We start from the raw sequence: 21048 nt of genomic DNA, 5'->3' as shown, positions 1-21048 counted from the left end.
CCCCTCGAGGTGGATTTACACTTTAATCAGAACCTTCATGAGTCAAATTCCCAACCATGTTTTCTTGATTTTCCTTCACATATTGACAACCTCCTGTGTACAGGCGTCGGCTTGTTGAGGTGTCAATGAAATCAATGACACCGGAGCAAATGGCGTTCTAGTCAAGAAAAAGTCGTGACAGCACTGAATGTGATTTATAGAAGTTTTTGTGTGTGGAGGAACTGATTTACCTTCTTCGTTTACACTGGATTTGTCCTTGTATGATTGATGAACATCTGTAAAAAAAAAATAAAAATAAAAAATGGATCAAGAAAGAAGATCGTTATCTAATTCTTAGGGACTGACACTAAACATTGCACTAATTCAAGCTCAGCACATCATAAAAATGTTAAGTAACCTATTACCTCTGGACTTGTATGCTGAGATGTTATTTCCCACAGCAGCTTTTAACTATATGCACTTGAGACTATATACGAAATCTGAACTGGCTTCTTTTGTAATTGATGAGTGGCAGAATTTGACTGGATTGTTGTACCCCTGTGTGGCCTTTCACAATACAACTACACAAACACAAACACACACTCGAGCTCTCTATCCTTGGCGTGTCCTCTCTGGAGCCTTATCGGTATGCTGAGGCATGAGCTCCATTACCCTGAGTTGGCAGCCAGTCAGGACGAAGGGCCACTCCCTCCTCTTCAGGTATACTAAGGACACTCTTTCTGTTTTGCCATGCCATTTGAGTGATTGGAAACTTCCACAGCTAATACATTAGAGCTGACCCCCATCTCTGTCACCACCGAGTTGGAAGCTGATTTTTGCTACGTCACTAGAGCCACTTGAGGAAAACATGGGGAAGTAAAGCGAAATTGATAAAACTGTACTACAGGTTGGTGATGTTTATGAACAACTTGAATGATGACTATATAAATAGTATGTGTAGATTTTTTATAATTTTTTATTTAGAATGTTTTTGTAGTGTGACATTTTGACACCATATAATCAATTTTGCACCACAGATGTAGCCAACAGGTCATCCAGCTAATTACACTTAAAGTGATAGTTCAGGTTATTTGATTAGGGGTTGTTACCTGCAGTATGTCTGGGTCAGCACACTCCCAGTTTGGAGAAGCGGTTGAGTGTATGCTGTATTTTGAATATTATCGATGCTTTGTATTGCCATCAAACAGCCCAGAAATCATGACTCAAAGAGCTGATTTGAAGCATAATACAGTGGTAAAGGATGCAGATATTCAAGGGTTGAGTAAATGTAGTGCCAAAGGAAGGGGGGGGGGGCTTGTAAAGTGCTTAAATAATGCACATATTATAGCATTGTCTTGTCCGAGGTTTGATAATAACACACAAAGCGAAACAGCCAGCTAATGGAAGCATAGGTCTGCCCCAAAAACTAGTAGCTAGCTATATCAGCCAAATTTAACATCACCTGAGCGAGCACCTAGCCACGACGTCCCTGCTCAGCATTTCACCTGCCGGCTCTTTACTGGATACTTAATATCTGTTATTTTGGAACAATTCACTGCATCCTCCTCCAGTCATTTTTTTCTTTCTAATTCTCGCCTTCTCCGCACCAACTTTCTCCTCTTCTCTTTTTGACCCTGCCCATGCCTCCAAACAAACATGAAAGGCGAAAACACACGTTCCATGGATAATACCAACACATCTCCCATAACTCTGTATGAGCCCGAATGGGAGTTCATAGCTGTTATTGGGTCGTAAGCTGGACTACTTACAATTCAAGGCACACCGCGGTTGCACCACTTGAGGAGGAGCCCCCCCCCCCCCCACCACTGCTGCAAATATAGACTTGGTTGCGGTTTGTGCGCTGGTAGAGACAAGGGGCTGTGAGTGCACAGTTTAAGCTTGCCGAATGGCCTAACAAGGTACCCGACTTTTATATAATACAAGATTCACAATAATAAGTCCAGCCCAGAAACGCTTAAGGTAGCACCTCACGCAACCTCACATCAAACAACCCAAACTTTCCCTCTGAGCAGGTAAAAAACACTCACACTGTTCTGTTCATCCCTGTAGCTTTCTAACTTCTAATATCAGACACTTTAACATGTATAATGTATATATCAATCGACATAAATTCAAGGGGAAAACATCCTTCTTCATTGTAAAAGCATCTAAATCTAGAAAGGGCACCAGAACAACAAGCAGCATCAAGAGGACCTGAAAGGCCTCTAAAAGAATGTGACTGTCTGAGTGGGTGTCCTTAAACGTCATCTCATTCATAAAGAGGAATAACATCTTGTCAAGGATTAATGATAGTGTTTATTAATGTTTTTGTCTGACAAGCACTTGGCTGGAGACGGGCGCTAAGTGGACTTGACAATATGTGACAGTTATCTCCTCTCAACACGAGCCGTTTCCATTCCTGACTGAAGTAACACACTCTTTGCTAGACTGTCATTGGTATTTGCTTTGGAATTTGTGAGTGAAGTGAAAAGACAGAGAGGGTCTTCTTTTTCTTCTTCCCAAACTAATGACTGAATAATTACTTGGTGGAAAATAGGCCATCACCGTTTCCATTTGAAATCTGTAACACCTAAACATTTGCTGATTGGTCTGAGATGTGTCCTCCCCTTCACAATAGTGAGTCCACTGAACTCATCTACAGCTGGTTGATATTCTTAACAAGTCATTTACTGGCTTTATTTCCACTATTGGCTGATAGTAGTGCTTTTTGATTTTGAAGTAGGTGCATGTTGTTTGTTGTAACTGAAACGAGGCCCACAACATTCACTCACAATTTATCCCTTCCTATGTCAAACTGTTTGCTCGTCATTTGGCCGTAAAATATAGCAACGATCAGGAGCTGTGCCCGTACTGTAGACCCAGAATCACGTTGAGTTACCTTACAGCAATCAGAATTTCTAAGGTTCTGCAATCTAATACTAAACTGAATGACTTTGATATTGACTTTCTCCCAAATTTCTTTGCCTGGGGATCAATAGAGTGTTATCTTTCCTTCTCTGTGTATATGGCAATGCTTTTATCCTCAGCGATTCATACAAGCGAATATATTTCTCCTCCAAACAAGGTGAGGGTGAAAGATAAATAAAGGACAGAGCAATACGAGGTAATAGCCCCTGGAGAGTCCGACCTCTTCCCTGTGGTGAATTGTAGTGTGTGTACATCTCTGTGACCCTGTGCCCCGGCCGTAATCCCTCACCATGGGGGCTGGATTAGGGCCTCGTCTTATTAGCCACCGCCCTCCCACCACCACCTCCAGTGGTCTCGCTCCCTCTTCAGCCTGGATCGATGGCTGGCTCGGTCTGAAGTGGCGGCTCTGGTTATTAAACGTGGGACCAACCAAACCCTTCGGACTGCCGGGATAATCCCATCACAAATTAAGCAGAGGAAAATTGGTCGGGGAGAATGGGGAGGGGAGCGAATCTTCATATTGTGACCTTCTAAACAGTGAATGCACAAACAAGCACACACTTTTAAAAACTCTCTTATTTATCATACGTTAATCTGTGAGGATTTGAACCCGTGATGGATCAGCATTTTATTAAAGAGCGGACCTTTTCTGGGAGTTTTTTTCAATGTTTAGGAGCCAGTGGCGTCGTAAAACAGCCAGACATTATTAGTTGATGTGTAATCATAGATCAGAGGTGTAAACAGGGTCAGAAGATGCTGTTTTCTCCCTCAAACAAAGCAAATCCTTTATAAATCTCACTCACGCGTATCCAAATCTGTGAGGTTTTATAATCTTGAAGGGAACGTGTGATCAGCAGCGATGAGATTATCTGATGAAATTGGAATTGCCCAATCTAGCAATTTATAAATTCAACATTAACCTCCTAAGACCCGAACTCTTGCATGGCGTGCATTTTTAATTTCAGTATAATATCCTCATATGTTGTCACCAGGCCCTTGTTGAGAAAAAGTTAGTATTGTGGTCTAGAGAACCCAAAATGTGAGGTCCACATATGTGGACGCCAGGTCCTAGGAGGTTAAATGATATCTTCTAGATTGTATCATACAGTGTGCAACACTTAATGAAATTCTGCATCTCACATAGGTTGTCCCAACTTTTCTTATCTACAGCATTTTAATTTAATTTTTTTGTGTGAGTTTTGGGTGAGTATGGTTTTTCAACTGATTCAAATCAATGATAAGTCCACAACAATGGACATCTTATGCTGTTACATGTGGAAACAATCATGCTGCATAAAGCAAGATCGATGTTGTCATGGTTTCCAAAGACCCAGATAAATGTCCAGTAAGAGCCCAGCCTTGAGGTATTCTGGGAAACACACCAAGGCTTTTAATCCACGTTAAGTGTCTTCTCAAACTCCCTATCCACACACACAGAGATACAACAAAAACAAGACTGTATTAAGCCTTAATATGGTATAATAGAATATAAACGTCCTTAATAATAAAAAGGATCACTTTATTGGAAAAAATACAGAGAAATAGAGATTTGATGTCGTGATGTTTTTTTTTCTCCAGTTTCTTTTTTTGCCTCTCAAATCCTCCCATCACTCACTCCCTGTCTTCCTGTGTTTGTGTGTGTGTGTCATCTCTAAGCCTGTCATGTAGGATAATACCGGACATTAATTACCCCCGCTGACTGAGGTGAACGTGATTACAGCCCTGAACTGGTCGTGAACCAGCCGTCACCGAGAGGGGGCAAAGTCTATTAAACGCCATTATTGAATCTTCAACCTAATTTAAGAGTAAACGCACAGCGACTGGCCGTCTGGCTGCTAGCTGCGGTTTCTTTACTTGATTTCCCCGACCTCCTTTGAGGAAGCCTACAGACAATTTGCCAAAATAAATGAAACACATTTGTAACAGAGGATTACAGAAAATATTAAAAGCTGCTGGTGTGTTCTGTCAGCGGGGTCTGTGTCAGCAGAGTGGCTCGGTCAAACTTTTAACCGGAGGTAGCGTGGGGGAATTTGAGTTTGAAAGTGTGCCTGTACAAGCTACCTGTTACTGCATGAGAACGTGACTTGCAGCCATGATTGCCTCACGAGAAATACAGTTTTATTAACTCAAGTTAGGAAAAGTAGTTTGAAAGTTCTGTCACCAACTCCATTTGCTGAGAGAATTCTTAGAAGTTTCCAGATGTCATCATACACAATGAATTCTCCCCCTGCTCTCTGTGGAAGAGAGGGGGCTGTGCTGTGGGACAGATTGTGACAACAGATCTGTTTCACCAAAACAGGACAAATGTTTCTGCATTGGCATCTGCCTCATACTGCAAGCGTCGGAGGTGCGGCTGAAACGTTTTCGAACCCCAGCAGTAAAGTTGGCAACAATAAGAACGGATTTTACGACATACATCTTAAAATTAATGACCGGCAGTATTCAGTAATTCCGCTGTATTTTCAAATGCGGTTTAATCACCATTAAACTATTGCGAAATCTAATGAAAGTAATGAAACAAGTCAGCAACACTAACATCAGTGTAAGGCTCTGTGATACAAACAGCTGTAATGTTAAATGGCCAGTGGATTGCTGTTCAACTCTACCAGACAAATCACTATCATATGTAATTGGAAAACCCCAGAACATTTTTTTAACAACCAGTGCCAATATTTTTTAAAAATTCTTGCTTTCTACAGTTATGGTCAGATCAAAGTTAGAGAAGGAAATAAGCTGTGGCAAGAAAATGATGAATAAGGAAATAGGGTTAGGTAACTAAAACACTCGGTCAAGGATAGGAAAGGATCATGGTTACGCTTAATAAAATGGCAAATGTTAATAGACCTTTTTCACAGCTTACATTTTGTGATAGCAGGAAAAGCACAGGTATAATCTACAACATTAAAAATGACGGTATTCCATTTAGGCTCACTTGCATAGGTAACTAAAAAATGAATTGGAACTGAGCCATTGTTGTTGAAATTAGTTTTATCTGGGCCTTCTGTTACAAGTCTCTGCCCGCACATCCTCACTTTTCAACTCACTACATAAAGGGCACTGTACCTCCCTGCACTGTCACTGAACACTGGCTGTGGACGTAAATATATGGACATAATTCTGTTGCTGCACCTGAAGCCGCATTAGTATACAAAACACTCACATACAGTCACCTTCACCTGTATGCAAACCCTAAACTATTCGGACTCCTACAAGTTAGTCATAGTTCAAAACTAAGCCGTGAAAGTCACAGTGAGTGTAATAGTAGAAAAAGCTTCAGTTCCCACGTCGATGAACAACCTTACAAGCAAAGTTTGGCGCCACAGAGTCCTGACCACAAAGTTATCACGTAGGAGAGGATTAAGCGGTGGGAAAAGGAGTGAAATATGTCAAAGAGAAATAGTAAGGAAGGAGAAAGGCAGAAGGTATGTTTTCTGATGGGAACATATAAGAGAAAGAACAGGTGAAGGACGCGAGAGAAGGGATGGGATTTACTGCGGCCAAGAAAGGTGCTTTGTGAAAAGATCCGCGTCTACCGTCTGAAATATACAGGCACTGACAAACACATGTTGATCTCACCTTTATTTTGGGATTCAGTCGCATAATTATACTGTCTCGTTTCTAACTACTCTGCAGGTGGCCTCAAGAAACACTTAGAGTTGCATTCAGAACTCCCCAGTCTTGTCACGGCATTAAATACGCACGAGTTGCGGCACAGTGTAAGCCATGATTAAAATGTGTCGCCTCCACCACTAAGACGTGTCTCTGGTGTATCAGATGGAAGCTTAGCACTGGCATATGCTCGCTGCAATGATCCGCCGATGGATGACAGGTGGTTATCCAACTATTTGCATAATTATGGGTGTAACGCGCAGACTGCTAGAATGTCATAAACAAATCCATATGGCCTTCTGGGAAAATCCAGATGATTCACACCACAGCTCATGGATATACTCGACGCCTTTCGCTGTGTAACAGGCATCGGCAGGATTTCTCGCTGAATGTTTTAACTGAGTGTGAAGTGAGGAGCAACTTCGCTCCCTCTACTTGTTTTGGCAGCTCTGATCGAATGTGGGAACTTTAGTTTCAGTTGCAGATCGGTTAGTGTGGCAGCTGTAACATGGGCCAGTCTTTCCTGGGCAGTTTTCTTGTAGATGTCTGATGGCTGGGGTAATTTTGGTTCTGAGACCTAGTTTCATTCTCTGGAGACTTTCCAGAATCAGCCTCAGTTGTTTAGTGCGGTATGTAAAAATCCCCCTTATCTTGAGAGTCAGTCATGATATATGTGCAATTTGCTGCAGTTACGATTGTTATTTTTAGAGCGGCTATAGGCTGAGCAGCGGCTTAGATGATCATTCACATGCATGCTTTTTTCTCATATTTACACAATTATAGCTGTCTGGGTAATTTTCCAGCTAAAAGCGAATCGACAGGGTATTTCTTTCACTATAGCGGGACTCAGGCCAAGCCTAACCTTCCATAGTTGAGTTGTACAGTGTTTCCTTGTGGGCTCAGTAGACCTTTTTATAAAAACAAAAAGTACTTATAATCACCACTTCCCATGTCTCAGCTGGGCTGTAGGGGTCTTGTGGCTACCACACAGAGCAAGGGCCCCAGAAATGTGTTGGAACACTGAGTTGGAAAGTGATCTGCTCAGTAAGTGGATAAAGCAGCAAGTGGTTTGTTGTTGCTCTAACTCTTTTTTTCCTCCCTGTGTCCCCTATTTTCTCTCATTCCATCGCTCTCCTTTTTTTTTTTTTTTTTTTTCCACCCTCTTTCTACTCCACTCTCCCCTCCACAGACATGCCTCTCCACGTCCGTCCCAGCAGTGATCCCTCCCTGGTCGACCTTCCTGTGGGTGAAGTCTCAGTTGCTCCAGAGGAACCGTCCAGAAAGAACCCAGCTCGCTGGTCCACAACTGCTGGTTTCCAAAAGTACAACCACAAGCCAAACACAAGCACTGGTACTGGCAGCCTGGAACGAAAGGTAACATGTAAATCTGGTCAGTGTGTTTACCTTGACTTTTGACTGCTATTAAGAGTAATACTTATAAACTACTGCGTACTGCGATGCACCATTTATGTCGTAAAGGTTTATGTCGACCTAATAAGGTGTTAAAACTGTGCAGAGCATAAAAACAGATCGACGTAGCATTCATTCTTTATAACACCGCTGTCAAGTAGTATATACTGATTCTCTTGCATCGGGCCCAGAAGTTATTTTCCACAGTGCTGCAGATGAACTTGAGCTGCATCAATTATAATGTCAGAGATATGTGCTCTGAAATCTGCCAACCTCCAGCAGTCTCTGTTTTCAACTTCCTTACCGAGCTTTCTTCCCTCATTCTCATTCCTACTCTCCTCTGCACCCCAAATCAAAGAAATAACCATTAGATATGAAACCTGCGTTGCCCTGCTTGCAGATATCCAGCAGTGCCATAGATACTCTTTATCTGAAACTAGTTCCTTCTGATAACACCCTTTCTTGTCTTCTATAAAGACGAGCACAGATTGTTAAACCCTTCCCCTTTGTTCGAAATTCACCTTTTTTCTGAGACTTTCTAAGCCTCTGATTATAAATCCTAAAAAAAAAAAGGAAAAGCGTAGCTCAGGTACACCCTCCCCTGCAGCTTCCAAAAGAGAAGCAAAGCCAATTAATTTCTCAAAATGGCTGCCCCCACATGGTGCTTATAAACCTCCTACATCTTGCAGAGAAAGAGATATGCTCCCAATGAAACAGGGAGGTTAGAAAAAGAGAGACGATTGAGTGCTTGGGATGTGACACGGCAACCCTGCACATAATTAGTTTGTCTAGAAGCGTTGTCTGATAACCTGATTTTAAGATCCTTTAGTTTACAGAGCCCCAACGGTGTAGCAGCAACACTCTGCGGTGGGGGGTGGAGAAGAAAGTTTGGGGTGACGTGGTTTTCAGACTTTTCATTTTGTCAGAGAAGCTTCCTTTTTGGCCCGAGCGAAACTGAGCAAATATGTAAGAATGTTTGTGAGCTCAAAGAGAATAAAACGTGTAAAAGCAGAGGAGCAGAAGTGTCGAGAGATTCTCACTCAGACTTTTTCCTGCAGTTTGGCCCCTCTGCTCTGCCCCGTGGCTTCCACTTTGTGTACACTCTGCAGGATATTAATATTTTGTCGCTTTGCACTGTGAAATAAGCAGGGTTTGGGTTGCAGACTTTACATAACAGGATTTAACAAATAATTGCGCTCAGTGATTAAAAACTGTAACTGTGACATTACAGTGCAGATTACATGGGAAAATGGATATCTTTTTTTTTTTTTAAACTGGAATACGCAAAAAAAGTTAAACTTTAAATGTGGACATATGATTGACAAGGACATCAGAGGTTCATTTCAAATTATGGCGAAAGTACATTTTTTTCTATAGTATCTCATTTAGCTCTTGACTTTCATCTGCAGCAGGTGATCAGTTATCTGAATGAAATCAATTTTGTCATTTTCCTGTCACTGCTGACCCGTTTGAAAAATAACGAGCTAACACCGGGAGGCTGTCATCTTTATTGTCCAGTTTCTGACAGAGCTATTAGATTTTTTTTTTTTTTTCAATAAAAGGGGAGTCTTAGTCCACATAATCCTCAGTATCTCTTTTTCATACATCCAACTGTCATATATTCACCAGCAGTCCAAGATGAAGTCTATTTTTATTCAATCAGCACCAGATGTTGAGTGTATTAGTCGACATTGACTTTGATATATTTATGTCCTGGCGCTAACATTGTTCTTAGAGGGACCATACATCAATGATGAACACTGCCAAAAGAGTGTATGGATGCAAGCCATACACACAGCATACACATAGACTCTCTCCACTGTCTGGGATCATTTCACACTAAAGGCTGCCACGATCTGTTCAATTCCCCATGAGTCCGGTTGGGGCTGACTCCAGCTCGGTTCTGCTAAATCTCCACAATATAAGCCAATGGGACTCCTCAGTCATCGGCCAGCACTGTAAACTCATCACGTCTCCCAATGACTTTACAATACCTCCAACCCTGGGTTCTCCACGCTTAGCACAGTCAAATAAAGGAATTAGGCAGTGGATATGAGGCTGTTGATTTACTGTTACCTCTCTGGTATCTGGGTCCCTCCGCGTTTTACGATCTGATGTGTCGTAAAAAGTTCGTGGAGAGAGGTCCTTTGTCGCGGCGCGCTGCATTAGTGGGGGCCGAGGCCGTGATGGCTATCAGGGGCCGTCTCTGCAGAGCCCGTGTGTCCGGCTGAGTTTTACAGTCCTGTCTGCCGTGCTTCCTCAGGCCCCGTCATGCTACATTCAGCTGCACTAAAACACACATGGCTTATTACATTATGCAAGGGATAAGGCACTCTCTCTCTCTCTGTCTCTGTCTCTCTCTCTCTCGCCCTCTCTCTCCCCCTCTCTCTTTTTGGCATTGTTCATAGTTTTTATTTTGTAACTTGCTGAGCAACTTGTTTTGATTCGCCTTTGTTCGTGTTTCCGGCAGCCTCTCATCTTGTCTCTCATGCTGCACCGAGCCACTCAGGAGTTTTTTTTTTTTTTTTCCCTCAAGTTTTGTGTCTCTGGTCTTTTGTTGTGTGATGCCTCATTAAAGAAATCCAAACTTCTGCTCTGTCTCTCTCGCTCTTCAGCTGCCATTTCGTTACTCATCAGACCTTCAATAATTCTCACTCTGTTTGTCTGTCTTGGTGAATCATTGTCTCTGCTGTGATTTTTTGATTTTTTTTTTTTAATATTAATTTGCTTTCATTTTTATTCAGCGAGCCTCAGCCAGCATGTCTTTCAATCACTGAGATTTCAAAGCCGAGGCTAGCATGTCTAGAATGTAATCTGGTGCGCTTGTGTATGTTTTTGTGCTTGTGGCCATTGTAATAAGTCTGCTGAAGTCTGCTGGTGTCTGACATTACCTTGGCAGGAGCATTTTGGAAGGTGATTTTTGTGTAATGGAAGAGCTCAGCTGTGGCTGTCTTATTATGAGAGGCCTCTTATTAGCAGCTCAAGTTTAGATGTGGGGAGGGGTTAGGGGCGAGGGTGAAATGGAGTGAGACTTGAATGAACAACTCAGTGTTGGTGTGTGGCACTGCTCCAAGACAAACTAACCACCTTCCACAGCAAAACGTCTGTCATCCAGCTGCTATAGATAGCACTAATCTGCAAAACTGCCTGTTTAAAGGCCAAAAAATATGGAGGATGGATCAGATTTGAAACTCTTTGTTGATAAAGGATTTCAGATGGCTGATTATGTGCCTAGTCGTGTCTTTGTGGCAGCAGTGGTTTGATCAATGTAAGTAAATCTTCTACTGACAGTAGCTTTGGTGTCATAGTCATGCGGTGATGTTAATCTCTCCACCTCCTCCTGTTACTCTGCAGGGCAGAGGAGCCCACGCCTACAGGAGTCTTCCACGAGATGCGAGTGGCTGGACCACTCAGTTCCAGAGAGAGATGACTCGCTCCTCCCTCAGCGCCAACCATCCAATGGTGGACCAGTGGCTCGACAGACATGAGCAGGTATAGTTGTGGAATAATACGGCTAATATTTGCGGTTTAAAGAATGAATTTTAGCCTACTATTGCAACCATTGCAAATAAACCCAAGCAGTAAGTTAAACTGAAAAGGTAGTGATGCTCCACTTCAATAAGCCAGATTAGCATCCACCCCTACACTGACCTCATTAAGTGGACAAGGTGTCAGCCGTGACGAGTCGAATCCACATTAAATACAGCGTTAATGTCCATGTCTTTCAGTTAGATTAGTTCAGTCATGGTGGGCCAGCCACTCTGCCGCAGTGGGCCCACGCCTCATGCTACCTTACATAAGTGATTAGAGTGAGTTTCACACGGTGATGTATAGAGAATTAAAGTTTCAGAGAGCACAGCTACTGGATCGGTACTCGTCTTGGAAGATCCCATAAATCGGGGGTTTACATTTGGTCTTGGGAGACAAAAATTTGGATCTATGCGTCCATGTTGAAAGGTATAATAACTGTAACCAAACTATGCTGCACTCTTTCAGGCAGTTATTATTGTATGGATATAGGAATAATTTTAATTTACACTTGGCAGCCATGTTTCTGTAATAATACGTCCCGCTGATTGACAGCAACATATAACATAAGGTAGCAAGAGTAGCAGCATGGCTGACGTGTATTTTTACTCTGCAGATTATCCACGTCTACACTTCACACTGTGCTGCTTCGTGTCATAACGTATCACATGTTACCATAATGTAATAACAATGGTAAGCACAGTAGTGACAGACAACAGGGTGGTGAAGTACAGCGACGCTGACTGCTCACTGCCCGGGCCGACGTGAAACCGAAACGGCGGCTGACATCAGACTTCATACTCCTGTTCTGCTTTTTATAAAGTAACAGTGTACACTCTTAGTCATCGCAGGCTTGTCTCCTCACTTCACACCTCCTCGCTCTGTCGGCACTTTGTGATTGTCTCACTCTGTGACTGGTCCCTCTACTCCTCAGCCTGTCAGAGGAGAGGAGGAAAAAGAATTCCTTTTAAAAGTTATTAAAAGTGACAGAGGCTCTCTGCTGGGAGAACAGAACAGAAATGACCTTGAGGGGGGGTGTCAGACACGCTGAGCTCCACGTGAAGAGGATTTCTCTCAGTTTGCCTCTCCGTCTTTGCCCATCTCTGCCTCAGCTACTCGCCCTGACCCGTGTAGGAGGTGTTTAATCGATCTCTCCTTTTTGTTTGAGTAAGAGAAGAGCAACCAGAGGGCATGAAATGTGTAGGGGTGATGCAAGAGTAAACGAGGAAGTAGTAAAACCATTAGAATATGAAAGAGCCGACTGAGAGTCACAGCTACCAAACCTGTGGCTGTTATTATTTATTTCACAGACATCTTTCCTGCGTTGTGTTCCATTTGTCTTGCCAGGATTACACATGTCTAGGCTACAGTGATGTGGGTTTCTAGTAGTTCTGTCTGCCTCTCTTTTTCTAGTCTCATTGAAAATCCACCTGGCCAAGGTTCATTGTTACCGTTGGTGCAGGAAATATTGAGGAAATGTTTTAATTCTTAAGTCTTGTTTTGCAGTTTTTTGTCTCTGGCTAGACAGTCAGTCAGGACAAAAGAAGTTATTTTAGTGCTGTATGAATCAGTGTGTATTTTGCATGCGGGCGGCTATTATAGTGTTGCTTCGTTACTGTGACTCTTATTCAAGTTCATCTTGTTATTACTCACCTCCCTCACTGTGCATGTAGAGCATGTTCTGACTGAAGTCATGCGAGAACATGAAAATGCGCACTAGTTGGTTTGTAAAACTTTTTATTTATTTTCAAACTGATCATTATGTACATTTTAGTTAAGCTTGTGGGGGTTTTGAAAATGTTTTATTTATATGATGATATATAAAACCATACATGAAAATATCCAAAAGAATGTGAAAACTTCAGGTTACGACATAATGTGTTAACCAATGAGCTTTAGAGGTTCTGGTAAGTGGATTTTGTTACCTTTGAACAGACAATGGCGAACTGTTTCCAGTCTTTGTACTAAGCTAAACAGCTCTTAGCAGTAGCTTTCCTAAAATGTCAAACTGTTCCTTAAACATTGAAGATAATATCCTACAGTAGTGAGAGTTGTTATATTGGTATTGTATGAAAAATCCTCTTTCTCCTTGTGTGAATATTTCCATTTCTCCATGCCGGCAACAGCCAGAACTGGAGGCATTATGTGTCCGTCCCGTTCTCCTGAATGTGATATCTCAGTAGTGCCTGGAGGTAATTCTTCAAATTTAGCATAAACATTGACTTGGACTCAATGATGAGGAATTTGGTTTTCAAAGGTCAAAGGTCAAGGTCACAGGGACCTCATAAAACATGGTTTTGGCCTTGTGAGCGGAATATTTTTGGAACTCCTCAGGGGAATCTCTTCAAATTTAACACAAATGTCCAATTGGACTGAAGAATGAACTGATTAGATTTTGGTGGTTAAAGGTTAAAGGTCAAGGTTACTGTGACCTCACAAAACACGGTTTTGGTCTCTTGAATGTGACATCTCAAGACTGCTTTGAGTCAATTTAACTAAATCTGGTCAAGTTCAAAGGTCAGAGAGAGGCTCTGAGCCTCTCTTCTGATGGGCTGTTTTCTGTGTGATCGAATAAAAATATAGCAGATTTCAGGTAAACACCCAAGAGAAATCAAATTCTGCAAGGTTGGATGGTGGGTCCAGGTGGGCGGGGCTTGGAGCATGGCGGAGAGTGGCAACTGCTTTGTTGTGACATCAAGTTCCAGACGTCCTGACGGCTCGTTTTAAGGCTCAGTTTCTGAATACAGGCGGTGAGCATTTCTCTGTGGACCGAGCGCTTTGATACTTTCACAGTATTAATATAGAACCTAGACCTGATCTATAATCAAACTACACATGGGCATCTATCTTTATACAATTACAGGTAGATGTGTTCATGAATAACCGCAGGGACTCCACGGTGTAAGAATTCACAGGTGCCTGTAGAGCCGGAGTTTTTGTAATCTGACAGTTATATGACTAAGATGATTCACAAACCACAAATCTGCTCATTAGAGGTGACACAGTGTTGGTTTCAAATAGGCACTTAATTAGCCAGTTGTTTCTCTCTCCTTCACTCACTGTATCTCAGCCTTGATCGCTGCCGTTCCCTCCCACACACGACGGTTTGATATTTTGTTTTCTTTGTGTATTTGACGGACAGGCAGTACAGCAGCATCGAGTGGGTTAATTAAAACAAATTGTGATCAGTGCTAAAGCGCTGGTGGAAATAATGAGTTGACACACACGCACACACACATATATGCCAAGGTTTTGGGGAAAATCACACCAATTAGAACTTGTTTGTTTATCATGGATTAGTTATCTGCTGTACTTCATTGTTCTGCTTTATGAGTAAAGATAAAAGCAAAAGATGATGAAAACTACAAGAGGGCACCACACTCATTTCTCTCTAGAACAAATGACGCACTCATTACTTTGTGTATATATATATATACGTGTGTGGGTGTGTGCCGTGCTGCAGCGGCATCATTTCTTAACTTTATACATACTTCTTAAGTTCTGAAGCACTCCCTCATCAAATCTTTTTTCCTTTAACGGCTGATATGTGCAGTGCAGCTCTGTTCTGCCCGGTGCACTCTTAAAGTGCTTTACTTCAGCATTTATATTTAAGCAGGCCGTCCCACCCCCTGCTATGAATTAGGAATGTGAAGTCAGGAACATTGACTTCTACGCTTCAAAGAGTTTCTGGGGAAGTCGGATGCACGACACCAGCGACCGTACAATCTGTGATTCTGTCGTCAGCGCAAGAACCCAGAGGTGATAAACTCGGAGAGGGATCTGAAGCCGGATGAATCCAGGAGAGGTTCTCTCAGGATGTTATTTCAGATTGCACTGTCTGGTTTCTTTCTAGAATGCCGCATACACGTATACATACATGTTCAGCATACACACTGATCACAAAGCCTTCTCTCCCCTAGTTCAGTCAGGTACTGGAAGTGTCTTATATTTAGCAAACCAGTCAATAAATTCACTTCAGTGTCAAATGGGTCCATTTGAGACTTCAGGAGTGCCAGCCCCCTAAATCCCTTTTCACTTCTCCACACGTGCACACACACACACACACACACACACACCCTGCCAACTGTGGCATGGAGGAAAGTGTGCTCTATCAGCCCATAAACACCAAGGCCTTATGAGTTATTCTTTATATAAACAGCTGACATTAACCGGCCTGTTATTCTGCTGATGAATGCTAATGGGCCTTCCCGCTCAGCATCACACACACAAACACACACGCTTACACGCATTTGGATCTGGCTGAGTGCTTCCCCACAGTATTATTGTGCGGCCTTGATGAGGGGACCGGAGGCCATTATCCTGAGCTGTACCAGAGGCGGGACTGACGCCAGCTGTCAGTCATAGAGGGATTTAACCCAGTCAGAGCAGCTCGCTTGGAGGGAGACTGAGACGGTTGAAGTGTGTCCAGAAAGCTCAGAGATTGAGGGTTTCAGAAGTAGTGGAAGGCAGGTATTTTATTATAGATACTCATCATCATGTTTTATTTATAGAACATTTTTTTAAACAAATAGTTATCCTAATATGATCTGAATTCATTTAGTGATTTATTATTTCCTGGCATCCAGTATACCACTTTGAAAATGCTGTTTCAAACAGTCAGACCCATAAAAGACTGAAAAAAAAAAACTAAACTAAACTGTTACATAACGGAGTCCAAAGCATGTTTGAGTAGAAACATCTCTGATCAGACATCTTTGATCAAGCGTCCAGCTGTCGGAGTGCCTCCCTCCCGCTTTGTTGTCTAAATGAGACACCTTGTCTGGCGAGTTTTAAAGGAAACCCAAAGTGGCGAGGTGCCCGGCGAAATCATCGAGCCAGCGTGTTGAAAAGAAGACGAGTCTGTTCAGCTTCAAGCCTGAAGAAGAGAAGCGAGGAGCCGTGTGAACACACGGCTTCACTTTTATATCTTCACATCAAAGATTTCTCACCAAACTAACGCAGATTACCAGTCGTAAACTGATTTGTCAATAAAATGTTCGTTTTCTCACATTCTTTTTGGCACCTCTCACTTCAGTCAGAAGGCAGCAGTTTTTTCTAATGTTATTACTGGTCTTCACACAGTGCCGCATTACTTTTACACAATATTAATTATGAATATTAATTAAATGTATTTTTTTTATCAGAATGTAAAATCTTTTAGAGATATGTGACCAGCTTTTAAATATAATCCTCAAAGTTACCCACATTGTTTGTTTATGTAGTGTAGTGTAGTGCAGTGTAGTGCAGTGCAGTGTAGTGTAGTGTAGTGCAGTGCAGTGTAGTGTAGTGCAGTGTAGTGTAGTGTAGTGTAGTGCAGTGTAGTGCAGTGTAGTGTAGTGCAGTGCAGGTAGTGTAGTGCAGTGCAGTGCAGTGTAGTGCAGTGTAGTGCAGTGCAGTGTAGTGCAATGTAGTGTAGTGCAGTGTAGTGTAGTGTAGTGTAGTGCAGTGTAATGTAGTGTAGTGCAGTGTAGTGCAGTGCAGTGTAGTGCAGTGCAGTGTAGTGCAGTGTAGTGCAGTGTAGTGTAGTGCAGTGTAGTGTAGTGCAGGTAGTGTAGTGCAGTGTAGTGCAGTGCAGGTAGTGTAGTGTAGTGCAGTGTAATGTAGTGTAGTGCAGTGCAGTGCAGTGTAGTGTAGTGCAGTGCAGTGCACTGCAGTGTAGTGTAGTGTAGTGCAGGTAGTGTAGTGCAGTGTAGTGCAGTGCAGGTAGTGTAGTGTAGTGTAGTGCAGTGTAATGTAGTGCAGTGCAGTGCAGTGTAGTGTAGTGCAGTGTAGTGTGCAGTGTAGTGTAGTGCAGTGTAGTGTAGTGTAGTGCAGTGTAGTGTAGTGTAGTGTAGTGTAGTGCAGTGTAGTGCAGTGTAGTGTAGTGTAGTGCAGTGTAGTGCAGTGCAGTGTAGTGTAGTGCAGTGCAGGTAGTGTAGTGTAGTGCAGTGTAGTGTAGTGTAATGTAGTGTAGTGCAGTGCAGTGTAGTGCAGTGTAGTGTAGTGCAGTGTAGTGTAGTGCAGTGTAGTGCAGTGCAGTGTAGTGTAGTGTAGTGCAGTGCAGTGTACTGTAGTGCAGTGTAGTGTAGTGTAGTGTAGTGTAGTGCAGGTAGTGTAGTGTAGTGTAGTGCAGTGTAGTGTAGTGCAGTGCAGTGTAGTGCAGTGCAGTGTAGTGTAGTGCAGTGTAGTGCAGTGTAGTGCAGTGTAGTGCAGTGTAGTGCAGTGTAGTGTAGTGTAGTGTAGTGTAGTGTAGTGCAGTGCAGGTAGTGTAGTGCAGTGTAGTGTAGTGCAGTGTAGTGCAGTGCAGTGCAGTGCAGTGTAGTGTAGTGTAGTGTAGTGCAGTGCAGTGCAGTGCAGTGTAGTGTAGTGTAGTGTAGTGCAGTGTAGTGTAGTGTAGTGTAGTGCAGTGCAGTGCAGTGCAGTGTAGTGTAGAAGTCAGTTGATCTCTGAAGTGGATCCTCTGTGCTATGTTGGCTACAACAGTGCAGTCCAAAAGTCCCCTCTGTATTTCCAGGTGACTACTGTCTGTATAGACTTTTGGTTTAACTTGATGAGGCATAGCAATCAAAGATGGTTGACAAATACAGGAATTTCCCTGTTAAATACCAACCAGTTTCTTTGCTTGTTTCTTTCATTATAACAATACTAACTTATATGAAAGTACATATGAGGTTCAAATTTTTGAAAGCAAGCCAAACTGTAGCTTTATTTTCACTTTTTTTGCTTAAAAATAGAAGAAATACGATGGCAAGTGTCTCAGAATCAGATAACTCGTGAAGTGGAGGAACTCACAAAAAAAAAAACAATAGGAAGGAAGGACGCTTTGGAAAACCCTTGGGCAAGTCAATTCGGCACAAAAGTTAGCATTTAATTCTCTGTGCCGTTGTTGGTGAGTGAACTTACTGAGTTAGTATACTCTCCTGACTAGCCTGTTGTGGTAAAGCCCACACAGTGTGCAGACCCTCAGGCGAGCTGCAGGCAATGTTAGAGCAGTTGAGCATGGAGAGCAAACACAGCAATAACCCCCAAACCCTGCCTGCCTAACAGCCTGTCTTCCTGTCTTTACCTGTCTCTCTGAATGACTTAGAAACAGGTGAGCTCTGCTCTCCAGCCTCACCCATCCTCCGCCTTTGTCCCTCTATGTGGTGGATGCATACATGTCCATGGACTATGTTTGCGTAAACCCTTGGTGGATGCAGAACAGGTCGGGGGGTTCGCTGCATGCAGGAGAATGCACAGAAAAAGAGCAAACCGCATTCCAGAGCAGTGCAGTCAGCCTCGCCGTGGTGTCCTGTGTCTGCAGAGAGGACTTTGCACTTATCCAGACCCTCTTAATTCTCCATGAAACACACACAGGAAGGTCAGCCAGCTCCAAAGCAGTCACAGAGGTAGATGAGAGGGCTTGTGTTCTGCTGTAGTCCAGAGAAAAACACTCGAGTTGTATGCATACATTCATGATGTACCCAGCATGTCTTTTCTAATTGTGACCCTGTGGACCTGACCAGTAGGAGCTGCTGTGTTATCAACAAACAAGCTCAGTACCAGCAAAAAAAACCACATTTTCTCTCTTATTGTTTTTTTTTCTCCTACTAAGCATCATGTCTATTTGTATGCCTCTCCTCATTTCTGTTTCTCTGTCCTGCAAGATCTGGACTCATTTCATTAATGCATTCATTCATCTACTACTTGGTATTTTTCTTTTTCTCAAAAAGGAGTAAAACATCTGTCAGTTGACTTACTTTCTAATGCAAATCAAATTCAAGCATCACTTTTGTCATTCCAGCTTTTAAGATTTCTAGTAGGACATGTTGTGACTTTCTTTGTGTTTCTCATAGTGGATACTTCAGTCAGTACACTCACATGTGATACACTGTGTGCACATTACACTCACTGGCTCAGTGTGCGATGTTGTGCAACATGTAACCGAAATTATCGCCCGCTTTGCCCGCCGCTTTCCTCACTTGACTTAAGTTGAATGTTTTACTTTCCTGTGTCCCCCCTCCCCCCCGCGCATTAAGCGACATGGAAATGACACCACCATCGACAGCAGCAAGTCAAGTCAACATGGTCGCCGTCTTCACGGGTTTTAAAATACATCTGAGGTCTGTCCCCTTCTGCTATGTAGCCAAGATGGCGACCGTTTAGGGTGAGAAGTGTCCATCATTTTACAGTCACCTGTTTGTTTATACTCAACGTGCGTCTATGGAAGTATGTGAAGTGAGAGCAAGTGACTTCGTGATTTTTCTGCAGTCGGTGTAAGACTGAGTTTGAGAAAAACTAACTATAAAGATACACATTTTTATTACACAGTGAAGCCCTTTTTTTGCCTCTGTGAATGCCGTGGAAATGGCAGCTCACCAGAGATGCTCCGCTCCAGCTGAGGATCTGAGTGAGAACAATGTAGCCCCGAGCCTCTCAGCGGCCTCTCCTCACTTAATTAACCATCACCATTGAACTGCTGCCAGGACGTCACGACCCCTGACGGACCAGGTTTGTTTTCTACCATTTCACACAAGACCTGTGCTGCTTTATAAGCCTCATTTAGTACCGCTCACCTCCTCTGTTCACCTCTAAGTGGGCTTGGGCATTTAGCGTGAGCTTTGGACTGACTTGTAGTGCTTGTTGACCCAACTTTATTGTTGGCTAGTGAACTGAAAGTAAGAAAGCCCAACCTTTATTACATTCTTATTTATACTAATGATGTTTATTATGAGGTTTCTTATGAGGTAGAACATTTCTAAAATCTTTTTAGATCTCTAAAGGTACTGTATGTCTCTGTGGCCCTGTAAGTTCATCAGTTCACACCTGGCTTTGAAAAGAGTCTCGATTGACCACTTGTGATCTGATCTCACTTCGCCGCCTTATATGCAAATAAACACGTATGCGTCCTCAATGCGTCTTGGGTGCGTTCACACCTTAACTTAGAGCTGACCACTTGAGACCTCTGTTTTGAAGATTTTGATGCTTTTTACATTGTTTTCTTGTACAACCCATTAAAAGCAAACTGTGCACATGCAGAAGTGTCATGTAGCATCCACCTATTTATTGTTGGTTTACATAGGACTATGTCATTTAAACTTCTCACAATGGGGAGCAAGTGAAAAGACAACTGTCGGACAGTAACGTCACAAAGTGTCAATATTATCACTATTCTCATTGAGGATGCAAAAGAATTTTGCGATCGAGCACCGATTCTGATTTACAGCCAAATGTAAATTGGATAACTTTGCTTAAAAAGTTTCACCTAATGTGATTCAGCCACAAGCTGTGTGTAGAACTCTGCACACAGCCTGCAGCGACAAAATGCAATGTGGATTTAGTGTTGTTCTGTCATTAAGTAACTGTGTGTGTGTGTGTGTGCGTGTGTGTGTGCGGGTTTTAGCAGGTAACATACACACAGTTGGTAGCATCATTTAGTTGATTCATTCCACAGCAGGGAAATAGATTGTAAATGAGCAATTATGAAAATAAGGCAATTTAACATCTCATTATTAACTTAACATCTTTGTTAGAAATAAACGGCAGTGATAATCACTCTGAGCCATGATGTTTTGTGTGTGTGTGTGTGTGTGTGTGTGTGTGTGTGTGTGTGTGTGTGTGTGTGTGTGCGTGAGA

The 21048-nt window shown here is 42.6% G+C and overlaps 1 protein-coding gene across 3 annotated transcripts in view; it reads left to right on the top strand.

Moving 5' to 3' along the window:
* The window catches only part of LOC130160991 (partitioning defective 3 homolog), a 343348-nt gene that overhangs the window by 130115 nt on the left and 192185 nt on the right, over nt 1-21048 (top strand). For all 3 annotated transcript variants that reach the window (XM_056363858.1, XM_056363857.1, XM_056363859.1), the window contains exons 4-5: nt 7706-7890; nt 11281-11418. In XM_056363858.1, the coding sequence (XP_056219833.1) occupies nt 7706-7890; nt 11281-11418 (323 nt within the window). The remainder of the gene's footprint in view (nt 1-7705; nt 7891-11280; nt 11419-21048) is intronic.

The sequence above is a fragment of the Seriola aureovittata genome, chromosome 20, assembly GCF_021018895.1.
Source record: "Seriola aureovittata isolate HTS-2021-v1 ecotype China chromosome 20, ASM2101889v1, whole genome shotgun sequence".
Taxonomy (NCBI): Eukaryota; Metazoa; Chordata; class Actinopteri; order Carangiformes; family Carangidae; genus Seriola; species Seriola aureovittata.
The sequence above is the reverse complement of the archived record's forward strand: the minus strand, read 5'-3'. Positions and strand labels throughout refer to the sequence as shown.